The following is a 27,628-nucleotide window of genomic DNA, read 5'->3' as shown; positions in this document are numbered from 1 at the left end:
TACCTATGCTGAACTCATGCCCAGACCAGCCTGCTCGCCCCATCCCGGCCCAGGTAGGGACCATGCCAAGCTGGGCTCACTCACTGAACCCAGCGGATATCAATGGACTCATGTGAAGTCACTGGAAGAGAGGTGGGACGAGTGGGAGATGGGCCATTCCCACACACGTACATGCCTTGTATTAAAGGGTCATTCTGCTCACTCCCTGCTTGACTGGGTCATCTCATGCGGATTCATTGCTTCTTAGCGTGAGTTCCCCACTCCCTCCAGTCACGTTCTAGTGAGTCTTGGCTGAAGAGCCAAACCCTAGTACCACTGGGTCTCCACCCCACTCTGAAAGGCTTGTCTCTATTGACAGGACATTACTGGTGCTGATATCCCTGATCAGGGCTGGCTGGTCATACTCTGATCTGACTGATGGCTGGAGCCGGGGGTGGGAAGCAGACCAGCTTGCTCTGCCAGCACTGGGGCAGTCGGAGTGTGTGTAATATTGTGAACCCCAGAAATCAGAGTAGCTTGGAGCTGTTTGTGTTTACGCGTGTCTGGAGGAGGAAGAGAAGTAGATGTACGAATGGCCAGGCACGGATCAGAGAGCTTGGGTGGGAGGGAATCAATAGAAAAGACTTAACAAGGTAATATACAGCTAATTCTTGTTCCAAGGCTTTCGGGATACTGTGTCCCGAGCTCTGGCCTATGGGTCATTGGAACACAGCCCCTCTCTAGTCTGGGACGGTCAAACACAGCAGCACAACATAGCCTTGGCTCCAATAAAAGGGGAAACTCTTTTACTGTAGCACCCCTTGCTGAGATCTTGAGGCTGGGACACCTCATCCTTCCTATTGACCGAGCAGGATTTCTAGCCACTGTAAGGTGGAGCGTTGCAACTCCCAGCTCTCTGGATGGGCTCAGAGGAAATCCTGCTGCTGCATCACTTCCCGATGATCTACTTGTTCGGATGTATTTGCAGAAATGCTTTAATGTGTTTGACTAGCGTCAGGAAAAAAATGCGCCACTAAAGCCCAAGGTGAGTGTGTGTTCATAGCTAGCAAAGCATTCTCGGCAGCTGGCTAGAAGAGCCCAATGATAAGTATCACTGCTTATTAGTAAGATCTTGAAGAGCAAAGAGGGGAAGATTCAGAGAATAGAGTCAGAAAAAAATTCTCCTCTCCAATTATCCCCATGGATTGTCTGGTGCACACTGTGCACTAAGGTTTACATGCATGGGAGTGCAACGCTGGGACCCAGGGCAGACGTGCAGGAGAGATTCACAGAGAGAACACTGTGACATGCTTACAGGACCCCTGTGCGCTAAGCATTACATGGTGCTTGCTATTAACTAAATATCTAAATGGAACCCAGGGGTCTGCTCTGGACCAAAGTGCAGCTGTCCCCGTAAGTGTCCCTATAGAGATGGGCATGAACGCAGATCAACCCTCCCCCGCCCCAACAGCAGTTTCACCCAGATAAACATATTCTACTTCATTTTGTGCCTTAAGCTGTTGTGCTGGGTTAAGCAGCTGCTGTGTTTCACTCCAGAAGTGGCTGCATTCCAATGGCAGCTACACGATCCCCGTGTACAGTATACCATCTATATTTATGTCTTATATAGTGTCTGTCACCATGGCATCTAAGCACTGATATATCATTTGATAGACAAATTGATACATTGCTTTGGGATCTATCAAATTGAAAGGCATTGTGCAAACGTGGGACATTGTTCTTGTCTGACGTGGCTGTCCTGTTAGAATCAGACATTCCCTCCCCCTCCCCCCAGACCCCTTGCTGTTTAAGTTATTACCCATGATTCTTTAACGTAGGCCACATGTGAATTGCTAATTACAGTGAAATCAAGAATTTAAAATAAATAAATAAATAAATACCAGGAAATGAACTAGAGCTGCAAAGCAAGAATCGGCAAAGGAAAATTAAAAAAAAAAGGGGTGGGGTGGGGTGGAGGAAGGATTTTAAAAACAAATAACAAAAATAAAAGACTAGAATAACATAAATGATTCCAAAAAACTCAGGAAGTGGAAGAAGCCAACCACCAAAACGTGCAATTCAAAAAATAAAATAAATAAACAAATTGGTTTTAGGCCACAAACTTGGACTGGCACCCGCCCCTCCAATTTCTTACCATCACTAGTGGAGTCGTTATTTAGCGAGCGTCTTTCTCGCTTCCCCTTATCGCAAGAAATTTGACGCATGATAATCACATCTATGAAGCTGGCCGCTGTCATGGTGGTCTTACCGAGTGCTCGGAGCTCCTGTTCCTGCATTGAAAAGGATTTACTTTGATTCTTTTCTCTACTGTGCTGCTCATTGACCGAGACTGCGTGCTGCTGATCCAGGGGTGGATGATGGTGCTGGTTTTTCCCCTGTCCTCTGCTATACTGCTGGGTAGAACCTGGCCCGGAGGCTGGTAAGGGCCTGGACTCCATGGCTTTAATAGGTGATGATGACTGTTCTAGGCCTGCCCCACTGGGCAGCTTTGAGGTGAACATGTTGTTGTCAGTCTGAGGGCGTTCTACCTTGGCTTCTCGGGCCCTGGACGCCTCTTTCTGTAGGAGAGCAGGGTCCATCATGGCTACATAGCTGTCCACTCCACCGAGCGAGCAACGCAGGGCGGATGCCGTGGGAAAGCCTGCGGAGCGGATGGGCGATGTGGTGGTGGTGGTGGTGGATCTTGAACGCAAAAAAGAACGCAGAGATAATATGACCGTGGGGCTGAGAGACACTGCAGCTTCCCCACCCCCACAGGAACTAGGCTGTTTGCTCCTGTCAAATCCAGTAACCCTACTCAGGTATTAGCTACAGTGCATGTTACTCGGAGGTTAATGGATCCAATGCCAAACTATGCGAAACAGACACAGGAGAAGGTCACAATGCGTCTTCCTTGGAAAACTAAATGAACGGGGCCTGACTCTGGTCCTATTTACATCATTTTGGACTTCAGCAGAGTTACTCCTCATCTGCAGTGACGGAAGTGAGTAGAGAACCCTGCCCATGTTCCATTTATCCAGTGTGGTTGATTCCCCATTTATAACTTAGGCATGAGACTGCACTGGGGTAAGAAAGGCCCAGGCAGAGTGTGGCAGAATACCAGAGAGCAAGAGGAATCAGATCCCTTCTAGCTTCCTGCTGAAGTTGGGACGAAGAGCAAGCTGGAAACCCCACCAGCGACATATGCATTTCCACAGCTTGTTTGCTGCACAAGGGGCTGGCCAGTTGGAGTGACCAAAATAATGGGCTAAATTCTGGAGCCCTTACTTCAAAAGGCTGAAGAAAACTTCTCACTGAGGCAAGGGCTGGAGCACGGGCTGAGTAAGAACATCTGGATTTGGCCCAGAGCGGACAGCCCACGACCATCCCCCCGTTTGCTCCCTGGGAGCAGCTCCCAGCAAAAGCCATTTGAAAAGGAAAAGACCCTGGTCAAAATCAGCCAGCACACCACAGGCCTGCTGCTAAGGCCTGCTCCCATTGAAATCAATGACCAAAAAACGCCTGTGGCCATCAATGGTGCAGGATTAGCTCCTTAACAACCCAGAGCCCTCCACCCACCGAGGGCAGGAGCGCGGTGAGCCGCAAAGCCCATACACACCGCAGAACCGACGGGGTGAGGCTCTCCGACGAGATGAGCTTCATGCCCGTGTTGTGCAGCACGCTGGGCCGCTGCTGGACGGTCTCATGGGTGCGGGGTGAGGCGGGAGAGTGCTGGTGGCTGTGAGAATGAGTGGCTGAACGGCTGCTGCTTTGCTCGGTCCCTGTAAGAAAATGCAGCGAAGAATCTGAGCTGGAAACCAGTATGGAAAACCAAGGGGCAAGTGACAGCGAGATGGGGAGGAAGAGAGAGTTCTGCATAAACCTTACAGAACTGTCCCCAGGCGCCCCCCCCCCCCCCCCCCCAAAGGCTCTGCTCACCAGTGGAACCATCGCTATCCACAAGCCGTATGGACCGGGTTCCTCCAAGCCTACCTGGTCTCCAGATGGGCGCATGCTCCACAGTGGTGGCTGCTAGGAAGGATTTCTCACGCTCCCTCTCGCGCTCCCGATCTCGTTCCCGTTCGGACGCCGATGCTCCTGTCTGTTTGGTCATGTGCGTGGGGCCTCCTGGAATTCAAAGGCAGCCAGTGACAGGGGGCCCTGCGAGCGGAATTCTGGTGCAACCTCCACTCTCATGAGTGTTGCAGCTACAGGATCTCCGCACGAGCTTCCTAAACCAGATCCTGGCAGATAAGCAAAGACCGGGGCCTGATACCACTTACACCGGGGTAACGCCGGGGCAACCATCGGGGCATGAGTATCTGTATTGACTGCACATTTCGATCTGTACCCAAAACGTGACAGATGCGCTTGACTTCTAAGACGGTGCATTCGACTGACAAAAGGGATCAGATGGTTTCAACACCCTCACCCATGGGGAGACAGCGCCACTAGGCCAGTGATTACAACCCACTGAGACTGAATGGGCCTACCTGCCCATTGTGAGGGTATTCTCCTGGGTAGGCCCTGCTGGATGGAGACAGGGGTAAACACTCTCAGGGTATGTCTGCACTAGAGCTGGAAGGAGCTGGGGTCGAGAGACATCCCAGCCCTAGGTCTGTTTGAGCTAACGTGCTAAAAATGGGAATGCAACTGTGGCGTCACGAGCAGTGGGCGGGGCTAGCCACCCCAAGGACGATCCCGTCCAAGATCCTAGGGAACTAGCCCCTCCTGCTGTTCACAAAGCCCCGGCGATTCTTCTCTACTCAGCGCAATCCGAACTAGCACGCTATGTCCTTGTTTCTCTAATGTTTTGTTCCCCAGAGCTAAAGAAAACACTTCAACAGGGGATCTCTGGTTACAGACTCCCAAAGGGAGGAAATGCAGGTGTCGGGCCTGCAGGGCACCGATTGGTACATACGGCTCCCACCGAAGGATCACATGATTCTCCTTGAGACAGGTGAGGCAAGAGGGCCAAGACTGGGGCAGGTCTTTCTAAGAGCACCCGGAGGGGGACAAAGGGGCAGCTAGCCTCAGAACCCACAACCACCACAGCCCCACGGAAATCACTGGAGTTCTTCCATGGGAAACTCTTGTCCTCACATTCCCATTGGTCTGGGCTTTGGTTGTGAATTCTTTGGGGGAGGGGAAGACGTCTCGCCCAGCTGCAAGCCTGCATCAGGTGCTGAATAAACAACAACGCAGAGAGCTGACGGGCCCAAACTGCCAGAGCAGGTCAAGTTCTAGCAGTGTTACAAGCCAATGATCATCGGCTGCACCTGCAGACAAGAACAGTCCTTCCAGCCTCAGAGCCCTCCATAAAAGAGAGAAACAACCCTACTGATCAGCTCCCCGGCTCGGGGCCCCCCACCAGCACCGGCCCTAGCCCCAGCTCCAGGCCCCCTGCTGGCCCCAACCCTAACCCCAGCTCGGGTTAAGCCCAGGGAAGAGGGACTGGTAGGTAGTGATCAGACAAGAGTAGGAGCAGGACTCTGCTGTGCTCTACACCTGGGTCTGGATTGGCCTTGGACAAATTACGTCTCTCTGTGCCTCAGTTTACCAGCTCCCTTCCCCTCTTGGTTTAATTTGTGCACCTCAAGCGCCTGAAGATCCTTGGATGGGAAGTACTATCAGTGTGGTAAGAGCCGTGGGGACTAAGAATTCCGGGTGCAGGACAAACCAGCACGCCAGGCTCACCTTTCTGAAATCCTGGAGCAATGGGAGTTCCTGGGAAGCCTCAAACACACACACACACACACACACACACACACACACGGTGGGGGTTCGGTTTGTCCACATGCCCACCCAGGCAGATTATCAGGTGGCAATTCAAACCCCGCGGGTTTTACCTGGGGAGAGTGGGGAGCTGCTGTGCCGGCTGCTAAATGTCTGGGGGGCGCTGGGGATGTACGTGATTCGGTCCATCGAGGCGGCGGAGGTGCCAGGTGTGGGGGGCACGAGGACGGGCAGGTGCGGCACTTGGGATAGGTCGATGATCCCTGGAGAGAGAATCGAAAGGACTGTCAAGATGACGATCAAGCCCACACTCCACACAAGACGGTGCGGAGAGTGATGCTGGTAGGGAATCCCTGGGAATCGGGACAGCGCACGAACACACATACCCCTGGCAACTGGGAAGGGGACACTAGCAAGAGAACAATCTGATTGTCTAGGGCTAGCTGCGTAATTTAAAAGCTGTTTCCCGCTCTGTGGCGAACCCCTCTGGCGATGGATTGTTAAAAGAGGAAGCATTGAAAAATTAGGATCTACTTCTCACCATTGATACTCTCGGGGTTATCATCATTTATTATTTCTACCTAGGAGCCCCAGTCACGGACCAGGACCGCACAGTGCTAGGTGCTGGACAAACACAGAGCACAAAGATAGTCCCTGCCCCAGGCAGCTTACAATCAGAGGGCGAAATCCACCCCGGTGCAGAGGCCCAGCTGAAGGCCCAAGCACCACGTAACTCCCAGTTCAGGCCCATCTTTCACAGGGGGAATTTCACCCTTGGTTTACTTAATGCCTTCCACTCAGCTCGGACAGTGAAAGCGGAGGAGTCGGCGTGGCTTTCTTTTGAACGGCGGGGTCCAGGCACTGCTCTGGGGGTTCTAACTCTGCAGGGTGGGACACTCCGCCCACCCCCCACATGGCATTCACTGAAATGAACCCAACAGGGACTGGTAAGCTCTGGAACAGGCTTCCAAGGGAGGTTGTGGAATCCCTGTCATTGGAGGTTTATAAGAACAGGTGGAACAAACACCTGTCAGGGATGGTTTAGGTAGACTTGGTCCTGCCTCAGTGCCTCAGTGCAGGGGGCTGGGCTACACCCCGTTCTGTACGTGCCGGGGTACGAGAAAGGGCAGAGTCAGAGCCTGAACTGAGAATTCTCTCACTTGGGGGGCACTTGACTGGGGTCATTAGCTCAGATCGGTGTGTTCTGCAGGTGCGAATAGCACAAGCTACATACAAGTTTTAGTTCTGGAGTCAGAGGGGACCCCCAGATTCCCTGCAGGTGGGATTTTAGCTGGAGGGAGACTCAGCAGCATCCCAGAGTCAGCTATGAGGACAGAGGCCTACTCAGCACAATGAGATGAGAAAGTCCCCCTGGGTCTTTTCTGAGAGATGCTCATTTGCTTTATCCCCCAAATCATACCCAGCTTTTAAATCTCAGGATATACACTATGCTAGAAGGGCCCAGTTCAGCACAGTTCACTGGAGATACTGTCTATAAAGACCAGTACAAATGGGCCACTTTTGCCCAGCGATGGGAAGGCGGAGAGCAATTTGCATCGAGTGAGAATACGACTACAGCCAGTGTAGACTCAAAGAACCATCAGTGCAATAGCATAAATGCTATTTTACAGGGCTACGGACCCCATTGTCGATGGGAACATGTTCTGAAGAGCTGGAAAGCCACAGATCAGCTACTCGGCTGTTTGAGAAGATGCAGCAATGTTACACCCACGCTCACAGAGCAAGCTTCTCTCATTATTAACAACCACACTTCGCACTCACACAGCATTTTTTAATCTTGAAAGAGCTTTACAAATACCATGGGCCAGATTGTGGAGTCCTTCCTTGAAGTCCATGGGGCTACTCAAGTGCTCTCCGTGGAGAGAAAGGGCGCCATGATCCGGCCCCTCACTAATTCATCCTTCTGCCTTAGCCTATGCTTTCCTGAGCTAGTTTCCAGGGTACCCACTCAGATCACGTTCTACACGCCCCGGCTTTCTACTGTACCTCTCTTTCAATGTTACACTCTTGGTTTCTCACCTCCTCCAGTCTGTAAGGTTTCATTGGCACCTGAAATTCCTGCCATTTACCCTGAATCTGGCCCCACTGCTGGGGGATGGTGAAGGGACAGCAGGGCCAGGGACAGGTTAGTGCACAGCCATGTATTACTAACAGAAAGTAAAGAGGTCAAAGAACAAGAGCAACTTCTAGAGCAGCTCCCAGCCCCAGGGATCCCAAAGCGATTTCCTCTGTGTGTACGGAATCACTTCACCCACCACTGAGCGTCAGTCTCTTTTCGGGGTGGCAGCTTTTTAACAGCCTGCAACAACCGCTTAGGGCAGGAAGTGGAGATCAACAATGTATTCAGTTTGGAGGGGGATTGAGGGGGGCTGAATCTGGCTAGGACACGCCATGCCTGAGAACAAACCCAACCAAACAAATGATCCTGACTAGCCACACGCAGACTGGGAGCCCAGTTTTGTTTTGTCTGGAGGAGGGTGCAGAAGCAGCAGCCCAGAGCCCCTAGTGCCACACTGGGGCACTGCCCCCAGAATTGGATCCCATCTCCCTGCCGAACACGGAGCCTCCCTGCCCGGGTTGAGAGACTCAGGTTTGCAGTGGCTCTCTAAACACAGCTGTATAGACAGCACTTTGAAGCCGCAGCTGGGCTCTGATGCCCACTCCCGCCCCTTGGCTTCAGCACCCCAGCTCCAGTCTGAGCCCCAGCGTCCAAGTGCCGTCTCCCCAGCAATTCTGAGAGTGCGGCAGCAGCCCCCGCAAGTCCGAGTGTGTCGAGACAGGCTCGGAGGCTCACTGCCACGGGCTCCGCAGATGTACCCCGAGGGGCTCTTATCCAAGCACTGGCCAGGCCTGGCCCTCTTTAACTTGTGAGAGCTGATCAAACTCCAGCCCAAGGTCACGTGGCTGCCCCTGAAGCAGCCTTGAGAAACCGAACGCGCTATCGAGACTGACAAAAACTAACCGCCTTTGCACAGATGGCTCAGGAACCGCTCAACCGGCCGAAGCCAAGATGCTCCTGCCCCCGGCGCCGCAGACCAATGTGCATGCCGCATGGCTACTGCCGTTGTGATCTCCACCACGGGAGCCCTGCTGGGCGTTACGCTAGGGGCCTGGGGTCAGAACGACAGCCCTATGCCTTTCAAGAAGAAAAAATGCCACCTAAAAACCCCAGACAGCTTCATACTTCGAGGACCTGCAGCATAGTTGAGAGCCAGCGAGGGTTCTCGGGGCGAAAGTCCGCGCAGCATGTCTGCCCTCTGAGCCATGGCAGTGGCGGCGGCGTTCTGGTGCATCTGCTGGGAGGTGATGTAGTCGTTGATGATGGTCTGCCTGTTCTCCATGGCGGCAGTGTCTGGATACCCTCTGATGAGGTATGGAGGGTAGAGATGGGGGTACGTCGGGCTTGGAGTGAGATGCCTGGGCAAGTAGTAAGCAGCAGCTAAAAGAGAAGATTCAGACCAGTCAGTTTCTCATGCAGTACGGTCCTACAAGAGGGCGGCAGAGTCTGACTCATGAAAACTGCAGCGCTCAAGAGCATCAGTTGGGACGTGGGATAATTTAGGAACAGCCAAGGCCCAAATCAGTGAGCACCAGGAACCCTCCATCTGGCATCGGGCTGGGGAGGCCCATGCAACACACCAGAGACCTCAGCCCCCGTGGGCACGAGGGTGGAGGAAGCTGGCTTCTTGCTGTCTCAGGGCCTTCATCTGCCAACTGTGCACCGGAGCAGTGTCAGGGTAAGGACAGAACTGAGTCAGAGAAGAGCTCATCCGAGACGCGGCTTTAAGCCAAAGAGTTACTCAACAGTCAAGGCAGCACTGCTTTAAAAGCCTGTTTCCATTGCTCATTGTGAAACGTAACGTCACCAGCCAGCCAGCGGCTTGTTACACAGCTTAGAACAGAAATTGTCCCATTCTGTTCTCAGCTATGCTACATTCATAGCAATGGAACCCAAGGCAGATTTTTTGCCCAGCTGACCAGGGGCTGCTCCTGCCAAGTGCCCCAAATAAAGGCGTACCTGCTTCCAGTTGAATTCCCCTGGGAATTGCAGCGGGGTCGAAGGCCAATGGAATGTGTCCTCTGTACAAATCGACACCACTCATTCCCCGGAGTAAATGTTCGTAGGGGGAGATGGGATGGTGATGGTCCGATAGAGTAGCGTGAGGAGACTTGGAATTGGTGATGTCTCTTGGCGTGGGGGTGATCTTTCTGTCCTGGGACACCGGCTTCCCAGCTGTGATGCTCCCTGCAGAAGCAAAAGAACGGAGTCAGAAGAGTCCATGTTGAAACATACTCGCAGCCAAGCGCTGCTCTCAGAGGGGCATGCCCCCCACTGCCTTACTGGTTCTGGCACGAACACTGAGCTTTGTCGAATCAGGGAGTGTTTCTCTGTTTAAACCTACCGGGCCCATTCCGCCCTCAGGGTCACAGTGGCAACTGCCATTGCCTTCAGTGGAAGCCGCCATCGTTTACCTGGGGTCAGAATCTGGCCGGCGGCATGTGGCAACAGGTGCGATTTCCGAAAGCGTCTCTGTGACTAGGGAGGAAGACGAGGGTCCCACTGAAAGCAGCTGCACCTGACTCTAAGAGTTCTGCTCTCCCGTTCTGCCCACGGCAAGTCAAAACCCCACCCTTTCGTTTTGCCTTTCGAATTGCGGGGCCCAACGCGGCCCAAGAGGTAAAGAGTCAGAGCAGATCTCCTTGGCAATATCGGTGAGAGCAAAGGCTGCTGCTTCTACAAAGAGAGCGAGACGCTCCCCCCGGGTAACGCTTTTGGGGCTAAATTCACCCTTGGGATAAGGGAGTGCGACTACAATGGCTATAATGAAAATGGGAGTCAGCTTCCACTGACATCAGTGGAGTTACCCTCATTGACGGCAGTGATGTATTTGCCTGTTCGCCTTCAAAACACTCTAGGAACAATGATTACTCCCCAGCATTCAGGAGAGGAAAGCCAATAAGCTAGGAGAAGAGAGGGTGAGGGCTTGCCCAAGATCAATGCCAGAGCCAGGATTCGAGCTGAAGAGTTTCTGGCTCCCAGGCCTGGGCTCAGCCGCTCTCTCTCTAAGGACATACCCATGAGAAACGTTTCAGAGACAACCACACAAGCAAATCTTCACAATCCAACTGACCCTCCAGCCCGCAGGGTCTTATCTTCTCCCACTTCCGCACAAAGCTCTCCAGAATGTTGCCCTGCCAGGTCCCTGGTTTGGTTCCTAAACGAAAGCCAGTTTTGCCCTGAATGGATCTCACGTTTGCCCTCACAAAGATCTTCACTTAGCCTCAGCAAGGGGCCAGGGACATCTGACAAACATGCTCTCCTGATGCAGCCCAACGAACCTGACCCGAGTGGATGGCAGCGAGACCCTGCTGCCATAGCCCTGTCTGAACGCTCTGCCACCAGCAGAGAGGTTAACGTTACCAGAGAGAAAAAAAGTGACCCTGGAAACTCAAAATAAACATGATGAAATAGGGCCCAGATGGTTCTGACAGCAGCCGTCCTCCTGTGCTCACCAGGAGCTGTAAACACTTTCATAATACATGGAGAAGCAGCTGGAATAATGTCAAGCTTCTCTCGCATCCCTATTGACTCAGAGCTGGCACTCTGGTGCTCGCCCTCTGTACAGGGTGAATATCATCAGGCTAGCTAATTAGTAACAACGAGCCCTGATTCTAAGAGTTACGCTCAGCTCATCCGTTCTGGGTAGGGAAACATACCATGTGAGCCCAGGGTCCAATCAAAACAGCTTGAATGTCAAATTCTTGCAACAAACCACTCACAAACAAGCCACAGACCCTGAACTATTCAGAGACATGAGCCAGTGCGTCATTTCCCAACAACAAATAAATGCGAGAAAAGCTGCGATCCGTTTGCAGACAGGCAACGAACCGAAATTCCACAAATCGAGGATTCTTTAGGGATGACTCAACCAGCTCCGGTTCAGACAACGAAGCTAAGTTGCTCAATTTCACTGTCTCGTTCTTACGCACTAGCCTCGTTCAGTGACGTTTGGGTTTCCAGCCTTGCAGGGACTGGTTAATTCCCCTCACAAAACTGTTTTCATTGATGCAAAAATAACCATGGAAACGTTTCAGGTTTGAATCGCCACTCCTTCAGTTTGAACAAAGTCTCAGCTACTTGGCAGGGCCCTGTACCTCAAACCTGTCAGGGGTGCAGAGGGATGCACTAAGCGACCCATAACAGCTCCTTCCAACCCAGAAAAATGATGCTATGATTTACCCTTGCAGACCCCCTATAGTGTCCTTCCTGCACACGCAGGCACCCTGTCATCTACAGACACACAGAATTACGCCTCTATGCTGGAATTTAATAGAAATATTCAACTCTTTCTTGGGAAACCTCCAGCCCCTCTGTGTGTAGCCTCCCCAACACCAGTGCTGCACGTTGGCCACATGTATGAATCACAAAGAAGCCAGCCAGCCAAAGGGCATTTTTCTGAAATGAGGCATCTTGCTCTGCTTTAGCAAACAATCAGTCTCTAGGGCCTGTGGTGGTGAAGGCCCTATGACTAGATTAATCACACAGGCAGGCGGACGGAGAAGTGTCCCCCACTTACAACTGCACGACTTGTAGCCTGCTAGAGAACAGCAAGCATGTGTGGGGCTCGCGTTGCTTGGAGATGCTGAAGGCTAGGGCGTTGGTTCTCAGCGAGGAGGGAATGACTGATTTCCCATGTTCACGTATTGGTCAAAGGGAAATCCCATCGGATGAGCACTTTGGCTTACATTTTCAAGAGCGACTAGTGATCTTGGGTGCCCAACATGGGCTTGATCTCTACAAAGTCAGGCCCCTTTAAGGTTTCTCATGGTGAACACTTTAAACCCACCAGTCCCTTTTGAAAGGTGACAACAGTCTAAGTACACTCTGTCCCTGGGCCCCCACAGGTGGCTCTCAAGAGGAAGAGCGTAAGGGATGGAACATGGCCTTATCTGCTCGGGCCCACCAGGCTCCTTTTCCACCCCATGTGTTTGGGGCGAGGATTGTTATTTTTGGTAATAGTGTTGGGGGTGCAGGGTGAGATCAAGGGGACCTTTTGCCCTGGTTCTATTGGTTGTTGCGTGGGATGGCTATTGGTTTGCCCTGGTTCTATTGGTCGTTGGGAGGGGTGGCTATTGGTTATTGGTTTGCCCTGGGTCTATTGGTCGTTGGGTGTGGTGGCTATTGGTTTGCCCTGGGTCTATTGGTTGTTGGGTGGGGTGGCTTTTCGAAAATTCTTCTTCTCTATTAAGGATCATAGGCAAGGTCACCCATGGCTCTCTTTGGTCACCCCTCTCTCGTTTGACCCTCAGAGGAAGCATGAGGTGGCAGGGACTGCACTAACACTCTTGGACGCAGACTGCGGTTTTCCGAACTGCAAATGTAGTTTGGGTCACTGGCACAGTCGCAGTCAGGATGAGATTTATCTTGCTCCGCCTGAGGATTCATGATCCCTGAGGCTCTGGCTGGATCTAGGGGAAAGCGTTGCTGGAGCTGACGCTGTCTGTTACAATAAATGCGCTCTACGGATATGTGCTCGTGTCCTTGTGTTTCACCAAGCAACCAAGAGTTAACAGGATGAAAGGAAACAGGCATTTGCTGGACTGAAGAGCAATACTATCAGCCAGGCTGCGAGTCATTCTGGCTACGTCTGTGCTCTGGATTGCTAGATTTGCACTGTGCCAAATTCTGCCTGACCAAGCAACCTTGCTGGCTTTTGAATGTGGCCTCTGAGAGCAGCTATGGCAGCACAATCCCAGTGCTCTGCCAGGCCGGGGTCTTGCTCGCAGGCTGCTGGCGAGCGGCCCAAGTGATTTCTACGCCTGCTGGTGGAACTGCGCCCCCTGCTGGAAACACACAAGCATTCTGAGGCAGCAAAACTTTTGCATCTCCCAAAGGGATGTCAGGTCTCAACAACCCAACTGGACTGTCTCCATCTGCTGGCTAGCAGGGATTATACCCAACTACAGCCAAAGCCCTCAGATGCTATGGTGATGGATGAGGTATAAATGCAGAGCTGGGTAGACAAACACCTACACTTGCACAGAAGAGAGGGGAGAAAATAACCTCCCTCCCCCCAATTTTCCATGTTACTTAGCACTCAGCTTTCTCCCACACCATTAAAACATGTGCGTTCTAGATCAAAGCCTGCGTACAGAGTAGACGCCTCCTCTGCAGCACGGCCTTCAGAATCACACAGGGCCAAATCTCAGTCTCAGCGATTCCAGTGTCAATCTGGAGCCATCTCCATTGGCTTCCAAGAGATATTCCAGATTTACACCACAACATTTGGTCCACGGCAACTACCCACATTTCCCTCTAGCGTTTGTGAGGGGGCGAGGGTGGGAACCCGGCCAACGCCCTGTATGCGCCAATCCTAGCACTTCCTAAAAGCCCTAAGTGTCCCCAGCACATTAGGGGTCTGCTGGAGAACAAGAGTTACCTTCATGCTGCCTTGGGGTCGACTCCCTTGTGGATACCGGAGAACCTCGATGCAGATGGCTACTAAACGCTGCCCCGTGGTCCTCGTAGGTAAGCGGGCTACGGCGAGGCTTTCCGGGCTCAGGGACAATCACGGGGGCTCCCCTGGTAATTGAACCTCCGGAGTTTGTAACTGGGCTGGGCCTGCTTTTCAGGCTCTCCTCGTAACAAACTCTTTCCAGAGTCCTTGGGTCTTGCATGACGTCCAGCGAGTGCACAGAGTGAAAAGTCCTCCCTGGGCTCCCGATGATCGACAGGACATCATGCTTTTTGGCACTTACAGAAGAAGAGTTGCTGTCGTATTTCAGCGGGGTACCCTGGGGAAACAAGGCAGCGAAGAGGGCATCAGAGTGGGGAAGGGAACGCAACGGGGCAGAATCAGTGAAGATCACCGTTTGCTCTTTTAGGTTGTCACTCGCACTCGTGCTCAGCCTGGGCCCCAGGGTGGGATATTCCAAAGCACCGAAGTGACTTGGAAACAGAAGTCCCACTGAAAATCAACAGCACTAATACTGTACACAGAACTGCACCAGCGAGACTCAGAACTAGGAGGGAATGCTATTCCACTGGAACAAGTAAGGGTGAGTGGAGACTCCTATTCCCATGGAAATCAACCGTCTCCAGGAGCTACAGCCCAACAGAACGTGGCATGTAAATGCACATTCCCAACTGACAACAGGAAGATGAATCACCATCAATGAGTGTCTATATCCACTGCGCTTCTCCCACACCCCCCAGAGAAATACGATACAATCAACAGTCACGAGTATTCTAAACAGCTGCTATCGAAACGCTCCACATACGGTGCGAGTCCAAGGCACGAGACGTGCCCCAAGCACTTGTTCCTCAATTCCTAAAGCCGGCCCTGCTGGAGGTGACAGATCCTGCTCCTAGAGACACCTACATAATCCAGAGTCACTCTGACTGACTTCAGTGAGTTTACTTTGGGTTTATACCTGTGTAACTGAGAACACAGGACCCAAGAAGTTTACATGGGGTGGGTGGGTGTCTCAGAAAGGTGGTTAGAAAGGGGCACTCTTCATTAGAGAGAGGCCAAAATTGGCATAATTCATCTCATCCCACCACCCCAATATTTCATTGCGGGGGGGAGGAGGAAGGAGGAGATTAAGGGGGTGTCATGTAGACAGAAGGCCCCTGGTTTTACAAAACAAAAACTTGACCAATGACATTTTTGCAAAAGCACAACCCATTCCACTTCTTTCCACCTCTGCTCCCAGGGTACGTCTCTACAACGGGCCAGCCTAGCCGAGCGAGCTGGAATCTAGCTAGCGTGGCTAACAATAGCAGCCAAGACAGCGCGGCGTGGGCACCACACAAGGCTAGTGAGCCGAGTGCGTATCAGGGTCCGTGCTGGGCTTGTACTGGCTTCACTGCAACTGTGACCTGCACTAGCTGGGTTCAAGCTAGCCCGGGTCAGTTAACCCAGGCAGCTTTGCTGTGCAGACAGACCCTTAGTTTAACTAAGTTCGCCAGGAGTCTACACAAGTAACAAGGCCCAATTAGTTCGGAGGTTACACTCATACCCCGGGTACTAAAAGATTCAGGTGGGCAATAAGTGAAAGAATCACTCGCAGTGTTTGCTAGGACTTAAAATATCCTCCGGACGACAAACCCCACGCAGAATTGCTCTGACAGGGCACCCATGAAGGGGCTGGACATGCAGCCCCCTGGAGATCTTTTCAAGCTCTGTGACTCCCCATGCGGGCACTGCGCCCCTCTGGGAAAAGAGGGCCAAGTACGTGCCAAACTTTAACGTATTTCAAAACGGGGGCCAAAGTTCTACGGGAGACACCCCCATGGAGACCTCTCTTTGGCCCAGTTCTCCGGTGCTTGGGTGCCTTCATCCACCTGGCGCCGTACTGACCCCCTTTACCTCATGCAAACTAACCTGCCCCTCCCCCAAGGAACGCACCTGTGTGATGGATCCTTCCTTCAGAGGCCTTGCTGCCACCGGGATGTCAGGCGTGCGCCTTAACTCTTCCCTGGGAATCTCGTGGATCGATCTTCCCGCTTCCTTCACGGTGGCAACGAGGCCTTCGTGAGCTGCTTTCATTTTCAAGGGAGCGAGGCCCTCGTGAGGCCTGACTTTGTAAGTGTCGGACAAGTCCCTTGGGGGAGTGTTTTCCCTCTTGAGCTGTTTGGCTTCTCTTCTGAGGTAGTCCTCGTGGCCCTCCACGTAGGATCGCGGGATTCCTGCAATCCCCCAAGAAGGTAATGCACCAATGTGAGTCTCCAAAGAAGCAGGTCATGCAAACTGAATGATGTACTTACGGCCTCTATACAGGCTGTGGGCGACGGGGGGTTAATGGAGTTCACATGCAAAGCCACTACAGAGCCTGGGCAACCCAACTGGTTCTGCAAAGCCCCAACTGCCTCGCCGTATGGGGTCGTAAAGACCAAGAGTGGGATTTTTCAGAAATGCTCTGCGTTGGCTCAGCTCTGCTCTCAGTGAGCTCCCCAATGGGAATTTTACCAGTGACTTAAACGAGAGCAGAGTGAGGCCAAATGTCAATGGCTCACTTCTGAAAATCTCACCCTCGCCAAGAAGCAGATATGATGATGATGATGATGAATACCTAGCTCTTACCTATCCCTTTGCATCATTCGATCTCAAAACACTTGACAAAGGAGGTCAGGATCATTATCCCCATTTTACAGATGAGGAAAACTGAGGCACAGAGCAGGGAAGTAACTTGCCCATAATCACCCAGCAGGCCAGTGGCAGAGCTGGAAGTAGACCTCAAGTCCCCTGAGTCCCAGTCCAGTGTTCTACCCACTAGGACTCTCTGCTTCTCCAGTCGCTGGCTAGGTCTGCAATGTGACTGCAGAACCAGTGGGACAACTCAGTCCTTAGTTCCTTCCACTCTAATTGCATCCAGGGTTAACGGATAGTGCTGAGTTGCACATGAGGAAATGTCACATGTCATGGCCTGCCCCCCACACATATACTTCCTGATCTGGATACTTGCCAGTATTACCTTGTGTAATTGAGCCCCGGATATGATGCTGCTCCTTTAAGTTATGGGGACTGTGTCTGTCGGGGGGGATCGCTCGACCCATTAGACCTAGAACAGGCCAAAGAGAACAGTCAGAAGGTAGCAAGACTGCTGACATTTTCATTATATCTTAAAGGAACACCGACAAGCGAGAAATCACCTAATTTTTAAAAGTTTTCTCCAGTAATAGCACCACCTGGGATTAATACAAAAATGCTTTCTAAATTGCTAGTTTACTTTTCTCCTTTTGAACTGCTTGTTTACTTCTTGTACTTTGGGGACCAAAAGGCCAGACTGGTCAGTTTCCCTTTGTTTCTAGTCAGTTTCACTTTCTTGTTTTCCTACTATTGCTGTCCTGTTTGGATTCAAAATGCTGCAAGGGAAAGTTTCAGGTTAAAAAAGCATTTGCAGGTCCAGAACGATCATCTTTCCTTAAAGTTTTCCCTGAGATGCATGTATGTCAGTAACGCCCAAAGCGTATGGATAGATGCCAACACCTCCAACAAAAATATGATTCATCTACCCATTAGATAGCAATTAGAGCATTGTAACTTCAAAATTGCATCTCTTCCTGCTTTATAAATCAGAAACCCACTTTGCCCCTTCCCCCGCAAAATTTCTGTGTAACTTTCCCCTGCTCTCAGTTCCATATGGGTCTAGAGAGAATGAAGATGCCACTCTTAAAATATATAAGCCTATAGATAAACTAGCTACTCGGATCCCAATCTTACAAATGCTGTAACACTTGTAAGTAGCTCCAATGAAATCCGAGGTTTCACACTCATCGTCACTTTATTATTATGGTTATTTATTATTTTATTACAGTAGGGCTTAGGAGCCCCAATCATGGACCAGGAACCCATTGTGCTAGGTGCTGTACAAGCACACAACAAAAAGACAGGCCCTGTCCCAAAGAGCTGACCATCTTATATGTGCAGAGTTAGCCGGCTCCGACGCTGGGTTCTCTTGGTAATGGGGCCAGAAAAAATTTCTACTAAATATTAGGGTTAGGGTTTGTAAAACCTTTTTTAGGATCTATTTTAAGCAAAGCCTTTTACAGCTAGAATTATCTGCTGAAGTCCCTTCAACAGTTACAGCTGGGACCTTCAATGAGAGATGTGTGCCTGTCAACCACTAAAAATCGCAGCCTGTATCTCTTGTTTAGAACAACTTGGCCATTTCTGTGCGGGGCACAAAGCACGGGTGTTCAGAAGGACGGATGAATTAAGACTCATTTTTCTGGTAAGGCCTGTAAGTTCTCACTGTATTGATAGATCCAGAAGAGAGATATGGTTGTCTGTCTCACACACACACACACACACACACACACACACACACACACACACACACACACATGCAGCAAAACATGCACTTTCAGTCTGGATGTCTTATTTTAGATGAAGGAAAATGTGAGCCAGAAGGTCCTGCAGGAGAGCGCATAGCCATGTGCATCTCCTCCAAAACAGGCTGCTGCCACTCCTCCTGGAACAGAAGGGCTGCTGTCAGGAGACGGGAAGAGTTCTCAGAATTGGAAAGCTGCCGCACACTTTCTGCCCCGGTGTTTGACTCCTGACATGGCACGAATGAAAGATTCCCCCAAACCCACCTTCAATGCTAGTGGACGACAGATCGCGCGCCGGCAAACCCCGGCTGATCCTCCCCTCCATCATATCGTAGGTCCGTTTGGTACCAGTGGTCTCATGAGAAGCGCCAGCGCTTCTGCTGTCCTCCTTGGGGCACTGGGAAGCACCGACTCCACCTAGGAAATAAAAGGAGATGAAGAAACAGTAGCAGCATGAAGAAGGGGGAGTGAGCGAGCGAGGTTGTTTACTGTCATTCGCACGTCCACTAAAGGCTCACTCCCATAGGAGTGAGTCCCGCAATTCAGCTTGCGCTCAGCAGGCTTTGTCGGCATTACACCATGCTGCTGGGTTCCAGGAAATTCAGCCTCTCTCCCCCCTCCCTGCCCGCCTCAGATTCCAAATTCCATGGCCTCATGTTTGGGCAAGAGCATCCGTCTTTCCCATTATCCAGACACAGCCTGCGAGATGTTATGGAGCGAATTCAGCTCTGGTGTAAGCAGCTGAAACTCCCACTGAAATTAGCCCTGTGGCGCAGTTTCCTGAATACACCTACTGCTTGTGATCTTGTCCAGTCTCCCTAACAGACACTTGGAGACATTCCCCAGATGAGAAAAGCAGGCAAAGGGGAAGAAGCAAAGCAGAAAAACCTTTAACATCAAAACTAGCATAAAGAACACTCACGTTATTCTAATCAGAAGCAAGAGATGGACAAACCACTTAAAGACAAAGGAGGATGTGAAAAATCCAATGCACCATAACAGAGGCTGGTGGAGAAAGTACAGTATCAAGCTACAGAATTAAATTAAGCCTCAAATACTAGTTCCTCTTCCAATTTAAAATAGATTTTCACGCAGAACTATGGAAATTCAAGATAGGCAAGACCTATTGGGCTATTAAACCCATCTCCCTGCCAATGCAGTACTGCCCGCTACAGCTCTTTTGCACCTATATTCTATATTTCCAAGTGATTGGGGCTCTCTCCTTTCCCTTGGAAGTCTGTTCTACAGCCTGAAAAAAAAAAATCTATGATTCACCATTGGATTTAACATCAGCAAATCCATCCTGCTGCCACATTCTTATTTCCTGCATAATGCAGCCCACCCCATGAAATTTACAAGACAGTTTATGACACAGCTGAAAGCCCAAGGTTTATGTAACAAGCTCCAAGCTCCGCAATTGGCTTGCACAAGATAAACTCATTGCCTGTTATCCCTGGACTAGTCTATCCTGCCAAGGAATGCTGGTGTCCTGATCCTCTTCTTTCACAAACACCATATCTAGGATTACAGAGTTACAGAAAACACAGGAGAAGTTCAAAACATTTGTTTGGTCCCGGAGAGTTTGGGAACAAAAGTTCTCTTCTGTGAAGCAAGTAACGAATAAAATGGGATTATTACGACACAACCCCCACTATCAGTTTCTGCAATCACCGTACAATCAAACCGAAAAGGGCTTGGGGAAAGATTCTGGGAAACAGAAAGTGAATCTCTGTCTCCCTCTTGGCTTCAGACTCATTCGACGTGAAAAATCAGCGGCTGATGTTTAGAAAGCAGTCAGGCATCTTGAGACACATGAAGGGGGTAATGTTGCCGCATCCTGTTATCAAGGAACATCTGTTCTAAATAGCTCTTCTGCAAAAGGAACGTCGTCCCTTTTCTCTTTGTTTCATGTGTTTTGGGGGGAGGGAATAGAGAGATTAAAAAGAAAGAAAATTGCTCAGAAAACATGTCCCTTGCTCGTAGAAGCCATTAGCAATCACATGCAGAATGAGAATAACCAATCTAGCACAATTCAGCTTGCATATGCTACAGGATTTTGTCTCATTAGAGCCCTTTTATTTGTAAGTACCCTCACGGCACTACAGAACTTGCAGGTTTTTTTCCCTGCTTGCCAGAACTCATAATCACTAACAATTTAATTTAATTTAATTTTTTTTAACTCATTCGCTACTGCATTTGAAACCGTCCCAGGATTGTCTAGGGGAAAGAAGATGGTCAGGATATTAGGGATCAAATCATCTTGTCTTACAGGTCCGGAGAGGAGCAGAAAATCAACCAGATACACAAATCCAATTACTCTGCCCAGGGCCCCTCTTACTCAACTGTTACTATGAATATGTACAGGTAGAGGGAGAGGTGGCCTAAAAATCTAATGCACAAAGAGAGGCTGGTGGAGAAAGTACAAAAGCAAATTAAATTAAGCCTCATATGCTAGCTCCTCTTCTCATCTGAAATAGATTTTCATGCAGAATCATAGAAATCAGAGATGGGCAAGACCTATTGGGTGATATAGAGAGCCCATCTCTTTGCCAATGCAGGACTGCCTGCTCAAGTATATGTGCCAGGTCTGCGCATGGGATCGAAACAGTGAAAACTCCTGGAGGTTCATTTCAGTTCTCACTCCCCCTGTGGCCTTGGGTGAATCAGTCAGCGCCATTGCCCCGTAGATAACGATGCTAACCTCCCTCCCCCGTATTCTTGTTATTGTTTGTATTACGGTAGCGCCAAGAGGCTCCAGCCGAAATCAAGGCCTCACCCTCAGAGCACGGGACAATCCCTGCCCTGAATGGCTGTCAATCCACACAGACGAATGATGGGGTGGGAAACTGAGGCACAGAGCAATTCCTGTGACTTGCTCACGGTCATGCAGCAGGTCTGGGAATAGAATCCAGGTCTCATGAATCCAAGTTCAGGGCCCCAGCCACTAGAACATGCTGCCTCTATGGGTTAGGCATTTGAATGAATGCTCCGAGGGGTAAGAAATATCGTCATTATCATTATACACGTAGTGTCACGTGAAGTCCATGCACAAGCAGGCCCAGCAGCCCGGGGGTTCGGTGGGAGGCCCACGTGCAGCGTGAGCCATATGGAATTTGGTTCACATCCATTCTTTGCAGTTCATTCTCTCCATTTGGTAATCCCCCCGTGTCTGATTAACAGCTCAGGCAGCTAATGCAAGGATTGGGGTTGTTTGTTCTTTAAACCAGAATTTGGCCTGGGAGAGGAGCTCTGGCTTTTCTCCCCACTGCGGCATGATTTCGAAGATCAACTGTTTGATCTGGAGTGCTGGCTAAAGAGATCCAGTTGCTCATTGCGATGACAGCTTGGAAACATTTCCGGCGTGGTTTTCTGGTACAACCCAAAGGGAGAGGAATGGAGATTTACTTTGCATGCGGTGCCCGGTGGGCGCTCCAGAAAATGCTCCTCACACCCAGCACGGGAAGGTCACTGCAGCACAAGACTGGGTCCACAGGGGTGGCTTCAAGCCTAAATTCATGAGCTGTCCATCATGGGAGGATTTTAACCCTTTTGCTGCTTGCCCAGGGCTCCACGCCTGTTAGCGGAGAAGCCGAGGGAGCTCTGGGAGATATGGGAATTCAATCCCAGTGGGGCAGGCTCTGTTTTTGCTCTCTGAGCCACACAGATCTGTATGTTGTGTGCAGAGTGCCTGGAAATCTGGCTATCAGCATCAGAGTGGGAGGTGCTGAGTGCTGACCCCGGCGGAAAAGCTGGCCCTACTGGGGGTGTGTGGAGGGCTGCTGACCCCAAGCTGGCCCATCCCGAGCCTGTGCTCTTGACCTCCAACAGCTTGACTGACCGGAGAGCCCTGCGCCGTCAGCGGACACGCCGCCACACCCCGAAGTGTGCCCCAGAAAACTGAGCGACCAGTTCTGGAATGGAACTGAGTAACAGCTCGTGGGCCAAGCCTGTAGCTTGTCTCTTCAGACTCGCCCCTCCTGCTCCTGCTTCCAACACAGAGCGAGAAAGAGAGACCCACTCAGACACCACCCTGCAACAACCCCCTCATCCCTCCCGACAAGCACCGCCAGCAGCCCACATCAAGGAACCCTCACCTGGGGGCAGGAGGAAGCGGCAGCGTCTCCCCATGGCGGCGATGAGTGGCAGAGAATGAGCCAACCCCAGGCACATTCTCTCTGGTGGCTCCTTCCTCAGCCCGAGAACGTGGCAAGTGCTCCACACTAGCTCTTCCCACTAGCAGCCAAAGCGCCACCCCCACCCCACCTCTCGGCTTCGTTTTGTTGTCAGGCAGGCCGCGGTGGCAAGAGAGAGACGAACACCGAAGGCCGTTGCTCTCTGGAGAGGGATGTGAGCTGTGTGGGGGTGTGACACAGCAGCAGATCTGAAAGATAGACGGCGAGGCGGGCGGGTACATCCGAGATTAGGATCTGGTCCTTAGTCATCTCTGCCTTGCACTCAGAGCAGAAGTGATGCAGTTCTGTAAGACAGTCACTCATGCTCCTCGTGCGTGTTCTGGCCAGGCACCAAAATGCTGCTGCTTCGCATCGGGCTGGGTTACCGAGCCTCCTGGACTCCAAGAGGCCCAGGGTGACAGTCGCTGTAAAGCGGCATCCTCTGCTTCCAGACTCAATGTGGCCAGGGCGTCTCTCAAGGTGGCTGCTGGGCTGCACCTGCCCAGCCCCAGAAGCATGGGGAAGAGCAGTGTGCAATGAAAGGCTGGTATGGAGGAGTCGCTCGTAAGCCTCACTGGAAACAAACCTCTGCTCATCACTCATGGAAGCAAATGGAGCTTCTGAGCAAACTGCCAGCTGATTTTAGGGCCAGCCCTGCCCTCCGGTGAGCAGGCGTGGGGAAGGAAGTAACAGCTGGTTACTGAGTTAACACAGAGAGCACCTCTGCACTTAAAGAAGTGCTGTGACCTATGCAGGGTTGTCGGGGCTTGGCTGGATGCCCCAATGGCGAAACTCCTGCACGGAATGCCTACTGGCAAGAGTTCAAAGCCCAGGAGAACGTTGTCCACTGGTGAGAGACCAAGGGGCCGCTTTACCTAGCGGTGGTATCTGAGGCAGGGTCGCCGAGCAGTGAGCGTGGGGAGCAGAGGGGAGGGGAGGAGAAGCTGGGCCCATCCTACTCCACCAAGTTCCAACCCAGGGCCCTTCAAAACAGGGTACCCTGGCACAGGGCTCAGGTCCCAATACCCCCCATGCATGTTCCCTGGGTTGCTGCCTACCCTCGTCCCAGCCCCTCTGGCCTTTTCTCCAGGGTTGGACGTGGGGTCCCTCTTGTGTTCCTTCTGCTCCGTCTCCAGCAGTTCCTCGGCCGGCAACAGCGAGTCGTCCCCTTCGGTTCCCAGGGACGACTGGCTTCCCGCGGTGCAGCTAGGAGGCGCGAACCCGGTGGCTTCCTGGCAGGAGGCTGCTGCCCACGAGTGCTCTCCTGGGCCAGCCCAGACTGAGCTAAGTGGCTCCCTTTAGAACGCTCCCTCCATTGGGAGCATGCCTAGCAGAGGTGAAGGGGTGTGGCCTCTTGGGCCCCAAACTGTTCTTTAACCCTTGCTTCGCCAGCATGGGGTTGGCACACCCTGTCACACGGGTGCGGGTTGGAAATGTTCCTTTTCTTCACACTGTCAAGACAATCTTATATTTTAAGGGAGGGGAAGAGCCTCCATGCCTGTGTTGCTGTAACACCCCGGAGATTAGTCGAACAACTGGCTGGACTCCCACCATGAGCGCGGACGGCTCCTTTCAGACATGCTTCTTGGCCTGGACACCGATGCCAGCTTGGGAGCGGCCCAGCCGTAGTTTACCGACAGCTTCACTTCTCAGAAGCGAGGCTCCGGGAAAGGGTCAGGGGAAAGCGGAAGGCACTTCTAAGTGGCAGTAGAAAAGTCAGTCAGGGTATTCAGAGCAGATTCAGCAAAACCCTTTATCACAGCACCAAACCGAACCGCCGGAGCTACCTCCCTTGGCAGTGTCCCGGTAACACAAAGGGGACATTGGCAGTGATACTAGCAAGCTGGAGATGAGAATGGAGCTTGGAGACACGCTGAGACACAACACTGCGTCTGTGTCCTCCATGCTCTAAAAGGGGCTGGAGCTCCCCTTCCACTGGCGTGCTCTCGAGAGCAAACATGTGCAGCGCCCCATAGGAGTCACCAATCCCCAGCAGGCCCCAGGAGCAGCAACGCTTCCTCTGTCTGTTCTACACAAGCGGGTCCCATTGAGACAGCAGCCCCTGTGTGAGCCACGTCGCTGGCTGACCGCGGGTGGGGGCTGAGTTTAACAACAACGAGGAGGAGGGGGCCACCAAGGAACGGGCCCATCGCAGCTGTCTCAGGGGCAGGCGCCTGTGTGCTTCTATGAAATAAAGAACCCCACGATGCAAGAGATGGAGCACTTGGGAGTCAAAGGAAGCAACCGGGGAGAGTGGACAAGATGGAAGCACTGGGAGAAGGGGAATACAGCTCCATCCATTCCGAGATGAACGCACCGGGGGACAAGGAGCGAATCTCGTTCCCTTCCAAGTGCCACTCTGCACAGGGCCCCACTTGACCGCCACGTTGCCTTCAGTTGAGGCTCACTGAACACGCTGACTCAACACCAGCGATTCCGACTGCCATTTACATCAAGGTTTCTGTGGGCTGACGAGGAGGCCTGTGGCTTCTTACGCACGGTATGAGGATCACAAAGGGGCCGCCCTGCAGCCTAGCCATAAAAGCCATCGCCAAACATCCCTGGCATCAGCACAACTGTGTCGCATTGCCATGCTGAGCTGAGCCCCAGTGCAAGGCCCAGATGTGCTGCAGCTTGGCAACGTCAGCGTTAAGAAGCAGCAACCGAGCCACCGGTGCTAAGCACAGCCTGGGGGCGAGAGGCTGCCATTCCCCTGCGCCACGGAACAGGTGAGAATACTAAGGGATCCCAGCTGAGGAGCTCCAAGCACTACATGAACGTTATCCTTAACTACGCCAGGCTCACGGCACCCTGGGAAATGGGCATTGTTCTCACTATACAGGGGGGAAACGGAGGCTCCGTGATGTTAAGGGCCTAGTGAAGGCTGCTACAGGGGAGCCCTCCATTGGAAGGGGGTGTTGTTTAGCACCCAACTGGGAGACCTTACACTACAGTGAATCTTTCAGCTGCGTGGTGGGATGTGTGTTCGCTGGGCCCTCCCAATGACACCTGTTCCCCAGGTGCGTCCTCCCAGCACTGGGCAGGAGCCAGCACCTCGTTGCCTCTCTGGCCCGTCTCTGCCTGACTCATCCAGATGGCAATCAGCCAAACTACAGCTGCTTCCTGCGTTAGGGGCGGAGCTAGAGACTCCACACACCTGCTCTCCCCTGCCTGCCCTTTGGCCCTGTGAGAGTTACCTGAGATGCCCTGGCAGGTCAGTATCAAAGCGGAGGATGGAATCAGAGTCCTGACTCCCAGCCCTGTGCTCTAACCACTAGGCAGGACTCCGGTGGCCAAAGCCAGGGTGGCCGGGGGGGGTAGCAGGGTCTGAAGGCAGAGTTATGACATGACAAGAGATGCCCCTTTGCCCAGGCCCCAGCTGCCTGGCAGTCCCCTTAAAGCATTCTCTGCTCGATGTGGGGAGCCGGGGTGTGATGGGGTTTGCCACAGGCCCCATGTTTCATGGAAAGGTCCCGACTCCCATGGGTCTGACCTGACACCTGCAAACCCAGCTGGAAGGGCAACCGAAGGGTCCCCATTTACTTCAGGGCTGGCAACGCTGCACAGCCCTGCCGCTGCATGCTCCCATGGCGACGTCAGCTCAGTGCAAGGTGCAGCGCCCTGACGAGGCGCCGGGATGCTGTGACACTGGGCCGCAGGGCTTTCAACACTGTCCCCTTGTCCCGGAGGGGGATGACCCTCCGTGCGAGAGATTTGCCCTAGGCCAGGATGGGCCTTGCTTTTACTGCTTTCCACATCTAAGGGAATGTGCACCTCAGTGCAGAGGACCTGCACAGGACCCAGTATGTGTCTGTCAGCTCTTAGCCGGGGCCTTCAGAGGTGCAATGGCCTCACGTGGGCACAGGGGAACTTAAGCCCTAGAGTCTGATGCCTTCAGAGACTCCTGCGAAGGTGCAGCTTCATCCCCACTGGTGGGCACGCTGCCCTCTATCCCAGTATCAGCGTGCACAGGCTGAGGGCACGAAGCCACCCACAACATGGTTTCATTCGACCCAGTGGGAACAAGGAGAGAGGTGTCCTGCAGATGCTCTCCCCTCAGATCCACTAAGCCCACTGCAAGCGTACCAGCGTGATCACTGATACACAGCAATCCCCTGGGGGCCCCAATCAGGGGAGAGATCAGGGCCCCATCGTGCAAGGCCCCAGTGTAGACATCGGAAGAGATGCTCCCTGCCCCAGAGAGCTTACAGTCTAAATGTGCTTCCCTCCGTACACGTGGGGCTCTCCTGCTGACACCAGCAGCTCTCCCAGCTGAATCAAGCGGCACGCCACAGACCAGATCTGCTGTGTGCATCAAAGATGAAAATCTGTCCCTCGGATAAGACCTCAAAGATCAGGAACAGGGAGAAAATTACTCGGGAAATATAAACTGGATCCCGGCAAGACACGCTTCGTAATGTTTTCCCAAACATTCTAGCTCCCGAACATTAGTGCATGAACCTGATGCCCCCCCGCCCTTCCCAAAAACCAGAGAGGACTCCAGCTTACCGTCATAGGAGAGCACGTGGCCCTTCTTCCCTTCGTAGATGACATGTCCTTTGGTCAAGGCATCCTCTCTCGCCTTCTCTGCTCTGCCGGGGCTGTCTTCTCCGATCAGTCTGGTAATGGTTCCTTTGTACAGCACTTCAGCTGGGGTGCCCTTGGAAAGCCACCAAGATCCATATTTAACAGTGCCACAAGCAATTAAGCAAGAAAGCTCTCTCACACAGGAACACTCTGTTCCAAAAGGGAGGCAGAGCACAGCTGAACTCTGCTTCCTGTCAGGGCCAATAGCGAGAAATCTGCAGCTTAATTATTGATGAGGACACTAACGCTGAGCGGTAAAAGGTACGGGATTTGTGTGAGGTTGCTGGGAAGAGAC

The 27,628-nt window shown here is 52.2% G+C and overlaps 1 protein-coding gene across 1 annotated transcript in view; it reads right to left on the bottom strand.

Moving 5' to 3' along the window:
- The window catches only part of NCOR2 (nuclear receptor corepressor 2), a 290,178-nt gene that overhangs the window by 17,969 nt on the left and 244,581 nt on the right, over nucleotides 1–27,628 (bottom strand). Inside the window, exons 27-37 of the mRNA XM_065417750.1 lie at nucleotides 27,256–27,406; nucleotides 18,839–18,991; nucleotides 17,215–17,301; nucleotides 16,149–16,429; nucleotides 14,178–14,532; nucleotides 9,755–9,982; nucleotides 8,930–9,175; nucleotides 5,829–5,978; nucleotides 3,973–4,107; nucleotides 3,599–3,761; nucleotides 2,135–2,682 (exon numbers count right to left, since the gene is read on the bottom strand). Of these exons, the coding sequence (XP_065273822.1) occupies nucleotides 2,135–2,682; nucleotides 3,599–3,761; nucleotides 3,973–4,107; nucleotides 5,829–5,978; nucleotides 8,930–9,175; nucleotides 9,755–9,982; nucleotides 14,178–14,532; nucleotides 16,149–16,429; nucleotides 17,215–17,301; nucleotides 18,839–18,991; nucleotides 27,256–27,406 (2,497 nt within the window). The remainder of the gene's footprint in view (nucleotides 1–2,134; nucleotides 2,683–3,598; nucleotides 3,762–3,972; nucleotides 4,108–5,828; nucleotides 5,979–8,929; nucleotides 9,176–9,754; nucleotides 9,983–14,177; nucleotides 14,533–16,148; nucleotides 16,430–17,214; nucleotides 17,302–18,838; nucleotides 18,992–27,255; nucleotides 27,407–27,628) is intronic.

Source organism: Emys orbicularis, chromosome 16 (genome assembly GCF_028017835.1).
Source record: "Emys orbicularis isolate rEmyOrb1 chromosome 16, rEmyOrb1.hap1, whole genome shotgun sequence".
NCBI classification, from domain to species: domain Eukaryota; kingdom Metazoa; phylum Chordata; order Testudines; family Emydidae; genus Emys; species Emys orbicularis.
The sequence above is the reverse complement of the archived record's forward strand: the minus strand, read 5'-3'. Positions and strand labels throughout refer to the sequence as shown.